Source organism: Cydia strobilella, chromosome 18 (assembly GCF_947568885.1).
Source record: "Cydia strobilella chromosome 18, ilCydStro3.1, whole genome shotgun sequence".
In the NCBI taxonomy this organism is placed as follows: Eukaryota; Metazoa; Arthropoda; class Insecta; order Lepidoptera; family Tortricidae; genus Cydia; species Cydia strobilella.
Genome location: NC_086058.1, coordinates 10,993,990 through 11,012,106, shown reverse-complemented (window position 1 = coordinate 11,012,106; position 18,117 = coordinate 10,993,990). Strand labels below are relative to the sequence as shown.

General features: G+C 37.1%; 3 protein-coding genes across 3 annotated transcripts; 1 reads left to right on the top strand and 2 right to left on the bottom strand.

Moving 5' to 3' along the window:
* The first annotated feature begins 11,911 nt into the window (after positions 1 to 11,911).
* On the top strand, positions 11,912 to 13,779 carry LOC134749319 (uncharacterized). The gene is made up of 2 exons (XM_063684220.1): positions 11,912 to 11,930; positions 12,877 to 13,779. Exons 1-2 carry the CDS (start codon positions 11,916 to 11,918, stop codon positions 13,777 to 13,779), a joined length of 918 nt encoding a protein of 305 aa, XP_063540290.1. The 5' UTR covers positions 11,912 to 11,915.
* Positions 13,780 to 13,820: 41 nt separating this feature from the next.
* Positions 13,821 to 14,842, bottom strand: LOC134749502 (uncharacterized). The gene is made up of 2 exons (XM_063684443.1): positions 14,808 to 14,842; positions 13,821 to 14,236 (listed from the first exon to the last, which is right to left on the bottom strand). Exons 1-2 carry the CDS (start codon positions 14,814 to 14,816, stop codon positions 13,901 to 13,903), a joined length of 345 nt encoding a protein of 114 aa, XP_063540513.1. The 5' UTR covers positions 14,817 to 14,842; the 3' UTR covers positions 13,821 to 13,900.
* Positions 14,843 to 17,060: 2,218 nt separating this feature from the next.
* LOC134749622 (TATA-binding protein-associated factor 2N-like) lies at positions 17,061 to 17,532 on the bottom strand. The gene has a single exon (XM_063684638.1). It carries the CDS (start codon positions 17,492 to 17,494, stop codon positions 17,096 to 17,098), a length of 399 nt encoding a protein of 132 aa, XP_063540708.1. The 5' UTR covers positions 17,495 to 17,532; the 3' UTR covers positions 17,061 to 17,095.
* Positions 17,533 to 18,117: the final 585 nt, after the last annotated feature.

Genomic DNA, 18,117 nt, shown 5'->3' with positions numbered 1-18,117 from the left:
ACTATATACTTATTACGCTTTATCCTCGGACAGTCTCGATTCAACATTGCCAATGTTTTTCTTCAGGTGTCTCAGTCTCAGCTGCTCGCTGAACCATGTTTATTTGCCGGTATATCGTATATCGAGACATATGCTATCCCATTCGTTAGACATAAGCCTCTCGATTTTTGATCTTCATGTAATTTAATTTTGTAACTCGTTACAAATGTCTTAATACTGAAAACTACTCGGTGACATTTTTTTTACAATTTATTTTTAGATGGCATGACTCTAGCATACAGTGCTCCAACCGGGAACTTTATGGATACCGTGAACGTCTCTACGACCTACTCTCCTACTACTACTTCGGACTGGCCTCAAGGACTTACACCAGGCAAACGTAATCTTCGCAGTGAAACAGACAGCACGCCTGGAAGATGCTGTTCCTCTGACTTATCAAAGAGGTGCTGTCCTTATGATTACGATAACAACAAATGTGAGATCTCTGACAATAGGACATTGTGTGGTTACAATAAAAATCAGGAAAAACCTACTGTCATTGAAACGACTACAGTTAAGTATGGTCTTATTTGTTGGCTTGTAAATGATCGCCTCGAGTGTGGATATGGTAAAGGATCTCCTGTTACTGACCTGTCTACACAAGAACTTATGACAGGAAATTCAAAAATGTCTACAACTGTAACTTCAGAAAAGATTACTTCTAAAGCTGCGATAGAAACGAGCACCGAAACAATAGCGAAAAATAGCATTACCACGACTAAACTTATAACTGAAACTCCAGCAAAAACCACCAGCACCACGCCTAAATCCAAAACCGAGACTATACCACTAACCACTGCTACAGGACAAACCACTGTTGAAGAACCCACTTCTCAAACTGCTATCAATATCCCAGGGAACTGTTGTTCATCGAATTTTTCAAAAAGTTGCTGCCCCTACGACTATGACGATGACAAATGTGACATTTCTGACAACAGGACGGTTTGTGGTTATAATAAAAACCAGAAAAATCCGAACGATAATGAACCGACTAAACAATTTACTAAGCTAGGGTTAAACTGTCATAACAGAGACGAGCGAGTGGAGTGTGAATATAATAAACGATCTGACATTACCGATAGTTTTACTACTTCAACTAAACCACACATAAATCAGCGTCTAGACCTAACGAGACGAAAAACGAAACGAATTCAAGAAACTACATCAAAAGTTACAGAAGCAAGTACCACGACAGCTACGAAAGAAATTAAAACAACAACAACACAAACCGTAAAGCCGAAGATGACAACAGGACGCCGCATGCGCCGCACTACCATTGAATGTGTGGAGATTCACTCGAAGAAGGCTTGTCGCGTAATTAGTCTCGATGAAGAATTAAATTATTGACTAAACCTATTGTACCAATGAAAGAAATGTTTGTGAATTCGTACACACTACACAAACTAGTGACTACCTATCTACTTACCTATTTTATGTGGTATAACGTTATGTAGGAGTTCCATAGAAGTTTTAAGAAAATCATGTGAAAACTTTATTTAATAAACAAGAGTATGACGGATCATGCAGTGTAGGGTTTCGTAGTTGCCCGTCCGTCACAAGTCGCAACAGACAGACCTTGAACGGGTGCTATTAGTAAGTATCATCAAGCAAAAGGGAACTGACCTTCACAGCGCTTTGTACGTCTTTTTTACCATAAAGGGAAGACTTTCTGCGATAACTCAAAAACGGCTTAACTGATTATGTTCGCTATAAATTATTTATCAATCAATCAAAATGTTTATTTCGGGCAAAAATACCCATCGATAAAAACATAAAAGAACAGTGTCACATTAAAATTTAAAATTAAACTTAAAAATACATAAAATAAATTAAATTATATTATAATACAATTAAAATAAAGTTTAATTAAAATTACAAATAACTATTTACATTAAATTATACACCGTGCCTCTAGAACCCATATGTAGGTCATTCCAGTGCCTCCAGTGTACCAGCAGGATTTCCAGGGATAAGCTGAAGCACTGTTGGAAACCCCTATTGCTAAAGTAAAATAAAGATAAACGATACGATAGGTAAATACTCTACCAATTATAAGTACCTTAACGTTTTGTTTTCTAATGGATATCTAAGGTATTACCTAACAACTATAAATTAATAGTCTCATGTACTGTACAGCTACCGATCATAATAGAAAAATATTTGTTGATATTGCTACCTATAAATAAAATACCTAGGTATCTATCAATTTCAATTATATTTTCTTCTTACTTTACGACTCCCAGTTAATTTAATTGATAAACTTAGATTAACCCATCGATATAGCCATGCACGTCACTTTACTCTTGGTAAGTTACTATAAATTTCGATCACGCTATGATCAACATAAAGCGGTTTTTTGGGGGCAAAACGCACCAGTGCTAGTGATTAATTAAATATCGAGTCAAGTGTTATTGATATGACTCATCCTCCCTATTACTCGTAATTTAGTGTTCCTTTATTACCTACTTGCAAACCTCTGATTTATTCTTACATTATAACTGTAAATATCTGACATCGGATATTGACACTAGTCATTCTGACAATAATTAAAATTGCATCGAATAATAACTCAGTTTATTTTATTGTAAATATAATATACTTCGCGCTCATCGCAACCAGTTATACTTACCCATTTTCGATAAATGTAATATTTTTAGATCTGTGCCGCACTGGTAAACTGCCTACCCTGTAAGAAACGTATAGCAGATGAATTCCAATCTGCAAGGCGTAATGAGGGATATCGTTACTATTTCCACACTACTACAACTGCAAGTCCTAGGTCTACAAGAAGTCCATTTACTATTAAGACAATAACACCTAGAGGAAAGATTTGTGCGCCCTATGAATTTAACGAGACGATTTGCGAGTATGTTGGGGATAGAGAATTATGTGGATTCAATAAGAACCAAGAGGTGGTGCAAAGTAAGTCCAACTCAAGAGCGCGGTTCTTATCTAATGGCTGTTGGCTTAGAAAAGGCCGTGTCGAGTGCGGGTATAAGGAACCATTTGACACGATACGCCGACCGCCTATAGTATACCCAAATTTGTTTCGTCAAGAAGACGATCAAAGCACCGTCCATGCGATTTTAAATGGGAAAAAATTGGTGATCGTGACAAGTACTACAACTACCACTATTACAACAGAGGCACCGACAACGGTCTTTCAGGAATGTGTAGAGATTCATTCACGGATTGTTTGTCGTACTACTCGCCAGAGAGTTGTGGTGTAACATATTCGTATTAAAGTTAAGTAATTTAGACAAATAATTTTGATTGTTCCTGCTTAAAAATGTATTCGTATATTATTTTGTATATTATATTTGTACGGCTTTCCCTAGATTTCCAGAAATTTATTACTTTAAATTTTACTCGAAAGAGCCGGGAAATGTTGTTTGTTATGCATTTCTGCTTGTTTATTTCTTAGGTACGCATAAATAAATAAATAAATAAAATTTGTTTATTTCAGACCATCAGATATATATTTGGATTCTTACTTTGAAATGATAGTTTAACTTGGCCTACTGAAAATCAGAAATGAAATAATTTCCACCGTAGATCAGCTCACGCTAAGGTCACATGAATCATAGTTGTCATTGACTAATTAATTGTCGTTAGATGAGCCCGATGACCTTTATAGTCTCACTATTTTTCATATAAACGGATGATGTACAATAGGAACTTGTCTTCATTGTTTTACTCATTGGTAAATGGGTCAAAAATCAAAGACACAAGACTTTTCAATTTTTAATAAATACTACCTCACTTATTAAAGCCTCTATTGTTATGACTAAGTTAATACTTGAACCCTTGATTTATAGTTTTTTGACAGCCGTTGCCAGTAATGTTCTATAGTTCTAATATCGGCATTATTTGAACTACTGCATTGAGCACTGAGCATTATTAGAAGCATTACTGAGAACGGCACATAACTAGTGCTACCAGTTTTCTTGTAATCCTACAAATTCACTACTAAAATCGATCATATTGTCGGCTGTAAATAGCATAAGTATCCGCTTCAGTATTGTAGAAGTCCAGTCATCCTTCGGGAAGATGTAATCCAGGTAGTTTACTACGGCATCTGACATGGAGCCGCGGCCTTCAACTGGTGACTCTGACTCTGCGACATTGTGGAACCAGTGTTTAATCGCGCCGCCGCTGCACGTGACGATTAACATGGTAATAACCAATAATTCCTTCACCATTAACGTTCGCATCGTTCGATTTCTGGAAACAAAAGAGAAAGCTATGACTATACGGTTTAAATAATACAGTAGCGTAGGTTAAACTTAAACATACAGAGTGAAATTTTAATCACTAAACAGCCATACTCTTTGTAGTGACTTTATAGGTCATACAAAACAACTTTTATTATGGGACCACTGCCGAAATCGCGAAAAAAAAATTGGCCGTTACATATGTACATTCCGGATGTGATGCCGCTGATTTCTACGGGACATCCAAATTTTATTTCGCGATTTCGGCATTGGTTCCATAATAATAGTTATTCAGCAAGACCTACAAAGTCACTACGCAGAATATGGCTGATGATTAAAATTTCAACTTGTATATTAATAAAAAATAGATACGGTAAATATTGTGGAGATAGGTACTTTTGAACACAACCTATAGAGAATTATGAGTATACATATGTAAGACTATTAGTAGAGGGTGAAACTGGGCTTAACGTGATAATTATAATATCATAGATGGAGAATCCCCTAAGGTCTGCTGAAGAATTGGATGTAATCAATTTGCATCTGCGCTGTGGTTTATCATGTGAAATGTGAAAGCTGTAGGCTTAAATAATGTAACCGAATGTCGATAAAAACGATATATTTAATAGTCAGACACTGCAGGACCTGTATCGCTAAATGGCGAAACTGGTTGTTAGTGGCTTTAGTTTTTAAGGGGGTTAAAGATACTGGCGATGCGAATCTAGAATAACCCGCGAGACAACGTAAATTTTGGGTGTCATCTATTTAGCACAACATTAAATATCCTATGAAACCTCCTAAATCCCCTAATAATAAAAAATATTAAGAATTTGACAACACTATTGATATTTCACGTCATATAAAAAGGCAAATAGGTCCAAGCAAATATGGGATTGAATAATTTCAATTTTTCCATTGGATACAAGGCTTTCTGTAGAAAAGCAACATATCATAGGAATTATACATCGAAATTTTCGCTTGCAACAAATATGGAACCTTTAGATCACATTGGTTTCCTAGCTCATATTTATTTACTGGAGATCTAAGTTAGATATGATATTAAAATTCTTAAATGACTCCACACTAACAGTGTCGACCAATGATACGAGTATATTAATTAATTGAATAGGGCGTTAATGGAAGCAATTCCATGGTATACCTATTACCTACTAAAAAAACTGTTACCCTTCTATCTTAAAACCATAAAAAAAATCGGAAATCAGTATATAGGTACACGGCTACTACAGCTATCATTTTAACAATTTTACGCAGACAAAGTCGATGGCAGAGGCTAGTATTAATTTTAATAAGCGGCCACCCGTCATTCTCACTAATAAGCCGCTCTTGGCCGTGGCTATTGACCGTAGTTAGAAACTATATTATGTAAATGAAATCCTGATAGGCATGAATTTAAATATGGTTACGGGTAAATGTTCTGAATAAACTCAACTGTTACATAAGACTACATTTGAATTTCAAATATGTGCTGTAGGCACAGCGCATAAGTGGTTTTAAACTAAGTAAAGAAACTCCGAAATTTGGGTGCGCGGTGCGTCATGCTACGTTATTTATTCTAGCAGTGTGCTATCTTCATTACAGGATATCCTGTACTAAGTAGAAAGTGCTTGTTTTCTCAACGTCAGACCACTCCACTCCACAGACGGCACAGACCTTACAACAAATAGCTCAATTTTCGATAATTGCAGGCCACGCGGGCGCGCCCGGGCGCAGTCTTTAGCGGTCACGTACACTACAATAAACATTGTCTACTCATACGCACACAAACAAATATTGTCGCTCCGACAGCTGACGAGGGGCTCCGACATGGCTAAATTTATCGGAAGCGCCTTTCCGATATCGGATGTCGGAAGGCGCCTATGAGAAAAATAGCTGCAGGAGAGTGCGATATGGCATCAAGTCCGCCTTTTTTGCGTTATCTATCGTTTTTTACTAATAACTATTTACTAAATGAATAATTAAATACAGAGAGACACATATGTCTCACATTTTACTTTCATCCGACATCCGATATCGGATCGGGCAATGTGAAAACGCTCTTTAAATCGCATGTAATTATCGGTGACATCTGTGGACCCCACTAGTTTGAATTGTTTGAAATGTTAAGAGCAAGTTGAATAATCGAAATCGCACGCCGCTATTCAAATAAGAACTAGTCCACTGTTTGTTGTGTAACTAATTCATAACCACAGGAATAAACTTGTTGTGTAACAAATTCATAATATAATTAGTCGTTTTCTTGCTATTATGAAGTCGATCTAGGAAGTTAGCATAATAATTGGTGCTTGATCTTGATGTTTTAGATGTCTAGGTCATTATTTTATTAGTGTATCTAGCGGTGTAATGTCCTAGAAATAAAGAATATATTAGAATAGTATTATGAAGAATTCCGGGCGTAATTGGTAGAATTTACAATCTGCCATTACTATGTTTTAGGATTACACATATTTTCAAAAATCAGTATCAATATTTTGTAGGAAAAAAAAATGGTAAGTAAATTTATGAGGTTGATATCCTTATCAACCTTAACATTTTTTTTCCTACAAAATATTAAAACTTGAAGATTTCAAAGAGTATGATCAGCTGCAGAAGAAAATAATTCCACGAATCGTTAAACAGGCTAATGTACGTCTAATGGACCGCGAGCCAGGCGCAAATTTCGTCAGTCATCGCCTCCCGGGCGAAAACTCGTATAGCGGTTAACGGCTATGTATGGTGAACCCTCGTGAACGTCAGCTGCCGCTCCGTTGGTGGGTTGAGGAATGGCAGCCACCGAAGCGCGTAACATGGTCTTTCCACCGCGATACAACCGGCTGACGATTTGTTTTATTAACAAATCTAAACTATCATCTGACTAAGTATCAAATGGGAGGCGATGACGCCGATGACTGAAAAGAATTTTCTTTTTTACATGTTCATGTGACCAGCTGACGGTCTTTCCACAGCGATACAATCGGCTGACGAATTTGTTTATTCACAACAGCATCTGAACTATCACCTGACAAAGTATCAAGCGGGAGGCGATGACAATTTTTTTATAGACTATTTGCTGCCATTCCTCAACCCACCAACGGAGCGGCAGCTGACGTTCACGAGGGTTCATCATACATAGTCGTTAACCACTAAACGAGTTTTCGCCCGGGAGGCGATTGGTCATGAAATCTGTTCCTGACCCGCGGTCTATAAGAACATAAAAATATAAGTACTAACTAGGTTATCATACTGTTTCTTTAACAATTTAATAATAGAGATAACATAATCTAGATTGAAAGCACTAAGTGTAGCTCTTTCTGCCATTAAGGCAACGCATAAGCCACGCCACGAATGACAATGGTGGCTTGGTGACCGATAAATTATGGCACGTGTGAACTAATTCTAACGAATGCCATTTCTACGTACGAACTATGTAATCATTTTATAATATTTACCTATCTAATAGGTTAATATTTGCTACTATTATGATGTAGTAGTACTACTATCTAGCTGTACCGATATTATGAATAAATATGTATTTAATTTAACTACGAAGTGATCGAAGTTAACATTTCAGTACCTAAGAAATGCTTTTATTTTCTATTTTTTCGATTAGTTTAATTTTGGGTAGTAGATTTGCCAGTCAAACTGTCATTGAAAAATTTTTGGACGTTCAAATTTGTTTACGTTGTTTCAGGCGCACTTTTCAGTACGGTACTCAATGCTTATAATCTACGGCCAATATTTAATGTTTTTTTATTAAAGTCCCAGGTTTTTGGCTTTGTTAATAGTGAGACCCCAAACCGGATAGCCCAAGAAAATTATTTAGTAAGTACCTAATAACCAAGATTATGTATAAATTAATCTAAACTTCTGATTGTAGTTTTTTTGCGAAAACGCTTAAACATTTAAAACATCATTTGAAAGGTCTGTGTAACTACCTATACTCGTATTGTTTGTTGCCGGTCCTATATTGGGATACCCTCCTCCAATTCAGAGGGGATTTAAATCTTCTCGAAGTAGAGGTGTAGGGTTAGAGCCGGCGTAGCTTTATTTGACGTTCATAAGCGCATTCTAATATGCCTATGTCTGTCCGTCCGTATGTCACAGCCACTTTTCTCTGAAACTTTAAGAACTGCCTACTTGAATAATAAACTTTCTTTATCTCTAAACTATCATTATCTTTATCTCTTATAGCTGCACTGTAGGTAACATACCTATATTAATTTAATTTGAAATTAATTTGATTTTTTATTTCTTTTTAAGTAGAATCGAGCAGAAATCGCATTTTTTGCACGTTTGTTGCAGCAAAGTTAAATTACCTACCATATAAATCGGTATAGCCAACTTTAGCTTCAATGCTATAAAATTGGTAAAATCTATACGAGTCATGTGATAATGATTGATGTGAACACGCAATGAATATTTCCTTTTTTTGTTGTCTGCAACTGTTGCATTATGCATAACAACCGTAAGTGACGCTCGGACATGCATTGAATTGTTTACCGTATTCCTCCACAATAAAGTCTGAGTTCACACTGATTCCCCAATGTCACTCAATTACTGTTACGATGTGTAATTTTCTCTCGACGTCAATGATAATTCAGAATTACGTATAAATAAACTGCTATATAATAACCCCAAAAACTGTTAGATAATAATGTATTACACATTACAGACAATGGTGGTCACATATATATATATATACACACTATAATAGAATAGAACATTGTGTCAGCTAAGTACTCTATTAATAAGATGAAAATAAACTAAAATAATTTGCGTTTTCTTTGAAAGTTACTTAAAAATTACAAATCCCTTAAGGCGATATGATGTGTTCAAGTCAATTTCCAAAGGCTCCCTTCAAGTAATGAGTCCAGTCTATGCAATCGATATTATGTGTTTATTCAAGTATGTAAACACCAAAAGTACACTATAAAGTGATCACCTCATACTTATCTAGGCAATGCATATTCATAAGTGTCCGTAAAGAATACTAAACAAAATGAAAACCCGATAATGAATTCACTGACTCATAACTAAGTAAAAGCTACACTCGACTAGGTAAGTATTAAAATTATATTTGGCTTACAGTTTTTTGTACGTTAATGTGGAAAAGGTATGTGTAATTTATGTAAATAGGTAATATCATACGAACCAAGGAGTAAATAAGTAGGTAAACTCTTATTTTCTATAAAGAAAGTTGCTAACCTGAATAGCTGGCACTCGATAACTTGTTTCACTTCAATCCCCCAGGTGTAAAACATTCGTCACTTCACAGTTCCATGGACACTTTTTATAAATTTTCGCAAAAGAGGCAAGGAGCGCACGTAGTGAAAGGAGTAAGGAGACAACACTGCCGAGTGTCGCCGGTTGTGTGGAGCATCCGCGACCACCGCAATACGTGACCACCACACCACCAATTCGGGTGGTTTAGGCTGCTTGCACACTCGAGATTTCTAAAGGGTGTCCCAAAAAGGACGCAATATTTGAAATTGATGAAAAACACATTTTTTTTTCGTTATAATACATTTGTATATAAAATCTTGAAATACATAAAAGGGTTATTTGTGGAATAATACGTCAGGCAAATGTCCCTCTAGGCTTTGCTGGCACATACGCAAAATTTCTTTGTCAAAATTTTCTATGACCATTTTGCATAGATGCGGCTGAATTTCTCCGATGCAGCGTCGAATTTCCTCTTTTAAAGCATGAGTGGTTGTGGGCTTATTGGCATATATTTTAGACTTTAAAAACCCTAAAAAGAACTCTAAAGGCGTTAAATCGCAAGATCTAGGGGGCCAATGTGGTCACACGACTAGTAATTTTCGAACCGTACCCGCCAAACTTTCATTACTTTTGAAATATTGTTTCATTAATAAAAACGCGTTGATCTTTCATATAACCCGCCATTTTTACAAACCCTAAACATTCAGCTGTCAAATAGTTTTTTTTAGGGTTGCCAGCACTAAAATACAAAAATGGCGGCAAATTGAAATCTTGCGTCCTTTTTGGGACACCCGTTACTAACTACTGTTTTACGTGTTTTAAATATGTTGAGGTATGCGTTGTGGTACTAAACAGTTAATTATAACAAAGCCGAAAAGTAGGTTGATGACTTGGACCCATTCCACCCGGATTGGCGGAAACCTTGAGACCTTTTTGTGGAATGCCCTGTTTGGTAAGTAATCCATATCGCCGCTATACTTACTCAACCTCGTATCTGCAACACTCATTTGATGACAAAAACACCCGTGAATGAAAGAAAAGCGACATTTCCATCAAATAATTGTTGCAGATATGAGGTTGAGTAACTATAGCGATGATATGCAGTGAACCTTATCAAAAGACGGCACCTGTGAATTTACAACGACAGGTTTTTCATTTTTACCGATCGAAGTTTTTGCTGATGAAAGGTAAATCATCATTCCGATCATGTTTCCGTAATCAAACCGGACTACGGACGGACTATGCATTACGGACGGACGTAATGCATGGCTTTCCAATATGCTGTTCATATTACTCAAATAAAGATTTATGTTAGAACAAATACCTACTTTCAATAACACCTGATAGGTACCCAGCCAACAATGAACATCAAATTTCTTGAATAATCAATATTTAATATTTTACAGCACATATGGTGCTACTTTTTCGCACTAGTGCGGGAATGAGCACCTTTCGTGCATATGTCGAAAGTTTAAAGTACCATATGTACTGTAAAACGTTGTACGATACACGTGCGAAAAGGTAATTCGCAACTCGTGTCGATTTAAAACACTCCCTGCGGTCGTGTTTTAATTTATCGCCACTCGTTTCAAATTTCCTCTTTTCCGCACTTGTATCGTAAATAACTATTATTTCGAAAATGTTCATTATACAAAATGAGGGAATTGAGAAAAAAATACGAAGCTTTCTAAAAGAGGCATACTTGTCTATTTGTTCCTAATAATGGCGCCTGGCGGTAAAGTAAACGTAATCCTTTGGTCTGTGAAGAGAAATGGTGCCATACTGTCCATGATTGGAGAAAAAAAACATTGTTATTTTGTTAATTGTGTTGAAACCAATTAAAGTGTCTTTCATTAAGCACGTAGAAAACATAAAGGACGAATAGGACATTAAACTTTTAACGCGCGGTAGAAAATTTTACAGGTATCAGTGAAACATCAAAAATACTCCAAATTTTCTCTTAAATGTTTCATGATTGGTGAAAAATGGGTATTAGTCCTTAATCGTTAAGTACTTGTTAAATCACTACTGTCACTACTGTCACTATACTGGTCACGACACGACATCGTAATTAAAGACTTGGTCAAACAATAACAACTCTTTTCTCTAGATAAACTGTAGGTACCTAAACGTTCATTTCATAGCGATCCTTCTGTGTCAGAGACAATATTCTCTCCTTGGTATTCATTATTGACATAGTTCCATAGGATACAACTTAAGCAAACACGTATTACAGGAAAACTATTAAATAAAAAGAGACCTTACTTGCCGATAATATAGTTTAAATTTCAATAAAAATAATTGCATGATACCTCCTAGGGTCTTCCCTTGAATAGCATGGCGTGTTTGAGATTTTTTCCTTCGATTGTTCATTTGACTCAATTCGTATTTAAAGGGATCTTTGTATTTTTTTTCTCATTATGTCTCAATATCTTGTGCAATATGGCTGGCTTTAAGGTAATATTCTAATATCTATTATTAATGTCAATTAGGTATACATTTCCAGTGTTTTGTGGGCGTCTAGGATGACTAGGTTAGCTAGCTTCGTATTTCTTTTAAAGGTATTTTTGATATATTTTAGTAATATGTAGAGAGTTTTGTCCCATAATTTTTATTTCAAAAGTTAGTCCACATTGTGCACATTCAAATTAACAGGCATAGTAATGATTTTTTTATAGGCACATTCGTCAGTAGTTTTTACTCAAGAACAAAGAAAGGACGCTACTGATACTAGAACGGATACTAGAATGTGTTAAAGTAAAATAATAAAATTAACTAGTGTGTGTCATTAAAAATACTCAATATTTTAATGACACACACACACACACTCGTTTATTTTATTCCTTTGTTTAACCTACTTTCCAATGTAAAAAGCGCCGGTGGCCTAGCGGTAAGAGCGTGCGACTTTCAATCCGGAGGTCGCGGGTTCGAACCCCAGCTCGCGCCGATGAGTTTTTTGGAACTTATGTACGAAATATCATTTGATATTTACTAGCCGCTTTTCGGTGAAGGATAACATCGTGAGGAAACCGGGCTAATCCCAATAAGGTCTAGTTTACCCTCTGGGTTGGAAGGTCAGATGGCAGTCGCTTTCGTAAAAACTAGTACCTTCGCCAATTCTCGGGATTAGTTGCTAAGCGGACCCCAGGCTCCCATGAGCCGTGGCAAAAAGCCGGGACATCGCGAGGAAGATAATGATGAACCTGCTTTCCAATGTCTGGATGTGCTCACGAACTTTTTAAATATTTGGAAATCTCTATACGGTTAGGAATAAATAGATTCAAAAGAGCGCACGAGATTTGTACTGAACTGGTAAAATTCGCGGCCGCTTATAAATCCTACTGTGTAATAGTATGTAGTAATAGTCAGAACATTAATTATATTTATTTTATTTCTTTTGCAGATCCTAATTTTATTCGTCGTTTTTCAAATTGTTAATTCAAAACCATTTAAAGAAATTCATTTTAAAAAGAATCTTGAGTTCTCCATAAAACATCCAGTGCTGCCGATCAAGCCTTTCAAATTTATTAAACATAAGTGGTTGCATATAGGACACGGTATAGAAAAAAGGAGTCCTTTGGAGGTGATACCAAAACCAGAAGAAAATATCGTCAATCCAGACTCACTAATAAAGGTATCGTTAGAAAAGGAATTTGGGATTGGGACTCCTTTGCCGCCGCCTCCGCCGCCTCCAGCACCAATGTTTATACCAGAAGCACCGGGAATTTCAAGTCCTCCTCCGCCAAGCGTACCACCTCCAGTCACAGGGTCAACCATACTTGTAAGTGAGGATTATCTTTCAAGATTGCCGGAACAGGGAGCGGAAATAATAGTAATAACACCTGTTCCTCCTCCTCCACCACCGCCTGTGGTGAGCATACCTCCGCCGTCTCCGATCCCTGAGCCAATACCTGGACCTCCCCCGCCAGTGCCACCAGAAGTCCCCAAAGGCCTAGTTCAAGGCAATTTACTTACGGACATAGGCAGAGTAGAAGAAATAAATGCATACCTTAAAGCGGTAGAAGGTCTTGGTATATCTCCACCACCTGGTCTCATAATGCCTCCTCCTGCAGGGCCTCCACCACCACCTCCTTTAGAGGCCGTATTGCCTGTGCTTAATAGCAATAGTATAGAGGTTGAGGCCCCAAAGCCTCCACCTCCTCCGCCCGTTGAAAAAACGAGCCCTCTGGTAAAAGGATCTCGACTTGCGCTCTATTTCGGAAATATTTTCTTACAAGTGATGTCGGAAGTCTTATCAAGCGCTAGATCAGCTCTTAGCCAATATTCTCCGCCGGCACCCATTTAATATTATATGATGTAATAAAAACACTTATAATTTTATTTACAATTTAATTTTAAATAATATAATATGTTACTATCACAATGTTTTATTTCAAGTCCTTGGTTTTTAGAGGTTACCGTCTAAATTAAAAACCTCCTTGGCCTCCGAACCCGAGTCCCCCAAAGCCTCCTTGACCAAAACCTCCCGGCTGTCCTCCGAACCCTCCTTGTCCGAAGCCTCCTTGACCGAAACCTCCCGGTCCTCCGCCGTATCCACCTTGTCCAAATCCTCCTTGGTTGAAGCCTCCCTGGCCGCCAAATCCGCCACCTGGGCCTCCGAATCCCCCGCCGTAGCTGCCTCCTCCGGGGCCTCCGAAGCCTCCTTGGCCGCCGAAGCCTCCTCCCGGGCCCCCGAAGCCTCCTTGGCCACCGTACTGGGCAGTGACCGTCGTCATCACGACTACTGCTAGCACGAACGTAATCTGTAACAGTCATGGAAAATTAAATAGGTACAGACGCTAACGAAAGTCAATGACCATGGTATAATTAGTATAAGTTATGGCCCACGATAATTATATTCAGACGGTCCAGCCGTATAAAGTAAAATAATACATGCATGCATACGTAAAGGAGCCAGCTAGATTGATTAATGGTTTCAAATCAAATTTTTAAAATGTTTTCCGCAATTCTGGCCTTTCTATGAAATTTCTTAAACTTTCTAAGGCAGTTTGCTAGTTTGCTTACCATAGACTATTATAGGTATTTATGATATACGTACTTTGTTTGTAAAAATTTGAAGAAAACGAAAAATAAATATTTAAACCTATTTAAAACCGGGTCTACCTACAGTAACAAAATAAATACGCGCGTTTTAAATATGTTTTAATATGTGTTCAAAAAGTGAGTTTTAAATGAAAAATAGGTACCTATATCAATTATTGTTTATTTATTTTGTATTAGGTACATATATTGTATGTAGTCAACAATTCGATTTTAGCACTGGTGGTCGTATTTGAGTAGACATTGTTTATGTTAGAATAACACCCAACGTACCTTGAACATCTTGCGAATAGTCACACTTGCTTCAATAATAGGTACACAATGATCCCAACAAACAAGAATCCTTGTTTAAATATGATACGATTATTTCCGTCCTACAGGGCATTCCAAACAACTCCATGTTAGCAAATATATTTATGCGTTTCTATAAAACACATTATGCCTATACTATGTACTGTGAATACCATCTTTATGTCTTATTTGACGGAATTCGTAAGTTTGCTTAGTTTATGGTTCAAGTTTTATCAATGATGTATAACATAATTATTGACTAATGTAAGAAATACCATGGGTATTCAAACTTTGCCATAAAATATAGAAATATTAACCTCTAAGCTTGTAATAATATCGTAGCATGTCACCAAACATCGGAGTGTTGCTTACCTACCTCTATAGTATTTTTCACATAGCTTGGGTACGGTGACAGCTGCCATCTCAATTCAATTTTGTGTTTTTAGGTTATAAATTTTATTGAGATGACAATTGTGAAGCCAAAAGTGCCCGAGCTATGTGAAAAACATTATAAACTCTACTTTTTATAGGGTGAGATGGGCCGAGTCCGATTTTGTCAAACGTTCAATAATGTTAACTTTAATTACTATTAGTTTGAACATAATAACATATTACGATGCCGATTAATCTAATAATGTTGAATGATTTGACTTTAACTTAACAGCGTCAGTCAAGCGACTGGTGAATGCTCAGGGTGCGTAGATGCCAATCGGTCACGCTCCGTAGCGTAGCGAAGTTATCTCTCTTTATCACTTCCTTATTAGTGCGATAAAGACAGTTGCGTTTCGTTCGCTACCGAGCGTTAACAATTGGCATCTTGTCTACGCACCCTTGTTATGCATCGCGTGACGATTGTATTTCTTCGTTCAGCTATGGCAGCGCTATATGCAGTTTTGTAGGTGAAAAAAATTAATGGGCCCTGGAGGGAAAGTGCCTTAAAACCTTAAGTTAGCTCATTTTACTTAAAGAAAACATTTTTTTTACTTTTAAAAGAAACAAAACTGCATATAATGATTTTTAATTATTATGTTTAAATATCGCTTGTCTTTCATGTACTAAATATTCGATTTTATGAATATTTTTTACGACAGACGAGTGTAAGACCTAATGTTTCTTGAAGAAATGTTGTCATCATGAACTGTATCGACTAGTAGAATAAAATAGCGAGTGTTTATTTTTTGGAATTTTTAGTCGGTTCGATTCCCGGGCGAGACAAGCGAATAAAAAAAAATTATGTTTCCTTTAAGTATAAGGCACTTTTCCTACAGGGCCCATAGTTTTTTTACACACTGTATAACCTATCATAGCCTGGGCCGTGTTGCATAATAAACGACAACTAATATTACAAGCGGAACTCCTTTTCCAATTTCACTTATTAGAAATGGTTGATAGTGATACTAAAGGGGATTCCCACTGACGTCACTCGTTACGTCAAGAATGCAAACTTTGAGCATCTATTAAGTTTAACCAGTTGTCTAAAGTTTTGAATCTTGACCATAAACAAAGTATCGGATTTGATAACGTCACCGTCAATTATGATAATACATCATTTACTTACTTGACGAGTATGACTAAACACCAAGGGCATGGCATTTTAAACAAAATAAAGCCAAGGTAATGCGTAAGAATGTTTCAATTAGGATAATAATTAATAGTACATTCCGATACAAGTGCGAAAAGTAGGAAATTCGCAACGAGTGGCGATAAATAAATAAAACCGGCCAAGTGCGAGTCGAGCTCGCGCAATGTTGCGATGGTATGCAGGGTAACGATTTACAGATGAAATTAAATGAAAATCAGTGGTTCTACCAAGAAAATCGAAGTTTCGTTATGTGCCTTTCTATCGCTCTTGCATATTCAAGAGACAGAGAGGCAAAGAGACAAACGAAACAGTTCGTGGTAGGCCCTCAGAAATGTTTTCGTATTTTTTATATTTTTATATCATTGAACCAACTTTAACCTTGGACGGTTTTGGCTGGTGCCCTAGCAAGTATAATTTAGTTTCCGTGTGAATTTGTTTTTCATGGATTTTGCCATTGGTTGAAACACGGTTAAAGCATGTAACAATTCAATATAAAAACAACAATTTTCTCCTCTTAAAGTTATATTTATATTAACAATGTAACTTTGGGTTTGTTTCAATAAAATTAACAAGATTAACATGATGTATTTATTTAAGTCATAACAATTTACTATTTTGTAAGTCCGTTTTACTATAAGCATGTCAGTTTGTTGTCTCATACGACCAATTAGCCTCCGAAGCCACCTTGTCATCCGAATCCACCTTGTCCACCAAAACCTCCTTGGTTGCCACCAAAACCTCCCTGGTTGCCACCAAAACCTCCTTGGTTGCCACCAAAGCCTCCTTGGCTACCTCCGAAACCGCGGCCTCCCTGGCCACTACCGAATCCGCCCTGACCGCCCCGCCCACCGCCAAAACCACCCTGACTGCCCCCGAATCCTCTCTGACCGCCCCCGAAACCGGCCTGCCCGCCCCCGAATCCACCCTGACTGCCCCCAAACCCACCCTGACCGCCCCCGAATCCGCCCTGACTGCCCCCGTATCCACCCTGACTGCCCCCGAATCCGCCCTGACCGCCCCCGAATCCGCCCTGACTGCCCCCGAAGCCCCCAAAACCACCACCGAATTGGGCGGATACTGCCGACATTAAGACGGTTAAGGTGACAGCCAATAACAGCGTGATCTGCAACAATCATAGAATAATACATGTTACAAATAAACATAACAATAATTACAAAGATTAATCAGAAATGGTATTCTTCTAATGAAATGTTTCATAGCAATAAAATGATGCATCTAGATTGCCTACTTGCCTAGATTTATTATGTACTTAATGTATTATTTGTGTTGTTATCTATATATACATTACGCGAGGCCGATTTTTGTTCATCCCATCAGATCTACAGTTATGGTCCGATTTTAATAAATGATATGTCATTAGATTCGTCTCATGCTGGAGAGTTGCATAAAACTCCTGCATTTTTAATTTTTTTCTGAAAAAGTACTGAAAAATTAATTTGAAAAAGTTAAGTTAATTTGTTAGTTTGACCACGTGACATGTGATCCCTATTTTGACTCAAGATTTCAAGATGACGAAATAATAATAAACACGAATTGCACTCAAACCTGTAGTAAGTTGTTCAGCATGATGAAATATTATTTTTGAGGGCAAAATAATATCCGCAACACTTAAAACATGTACGAAAATACAAAAATGATTTTACAGTTTGTTGACAATGAATGACAGTAAACATATTGTGTCAACTATGG

Excerpts from the sequence above, each read along its gene's own strand:
- LOC134749622 (XM_063684638.1), bottom strand. The coding sequence starts at position 17,494 with ATGTCGGCAGTATCCGCCCAATTCGGTGGTGGTTTTGGGGGCTTCGGG.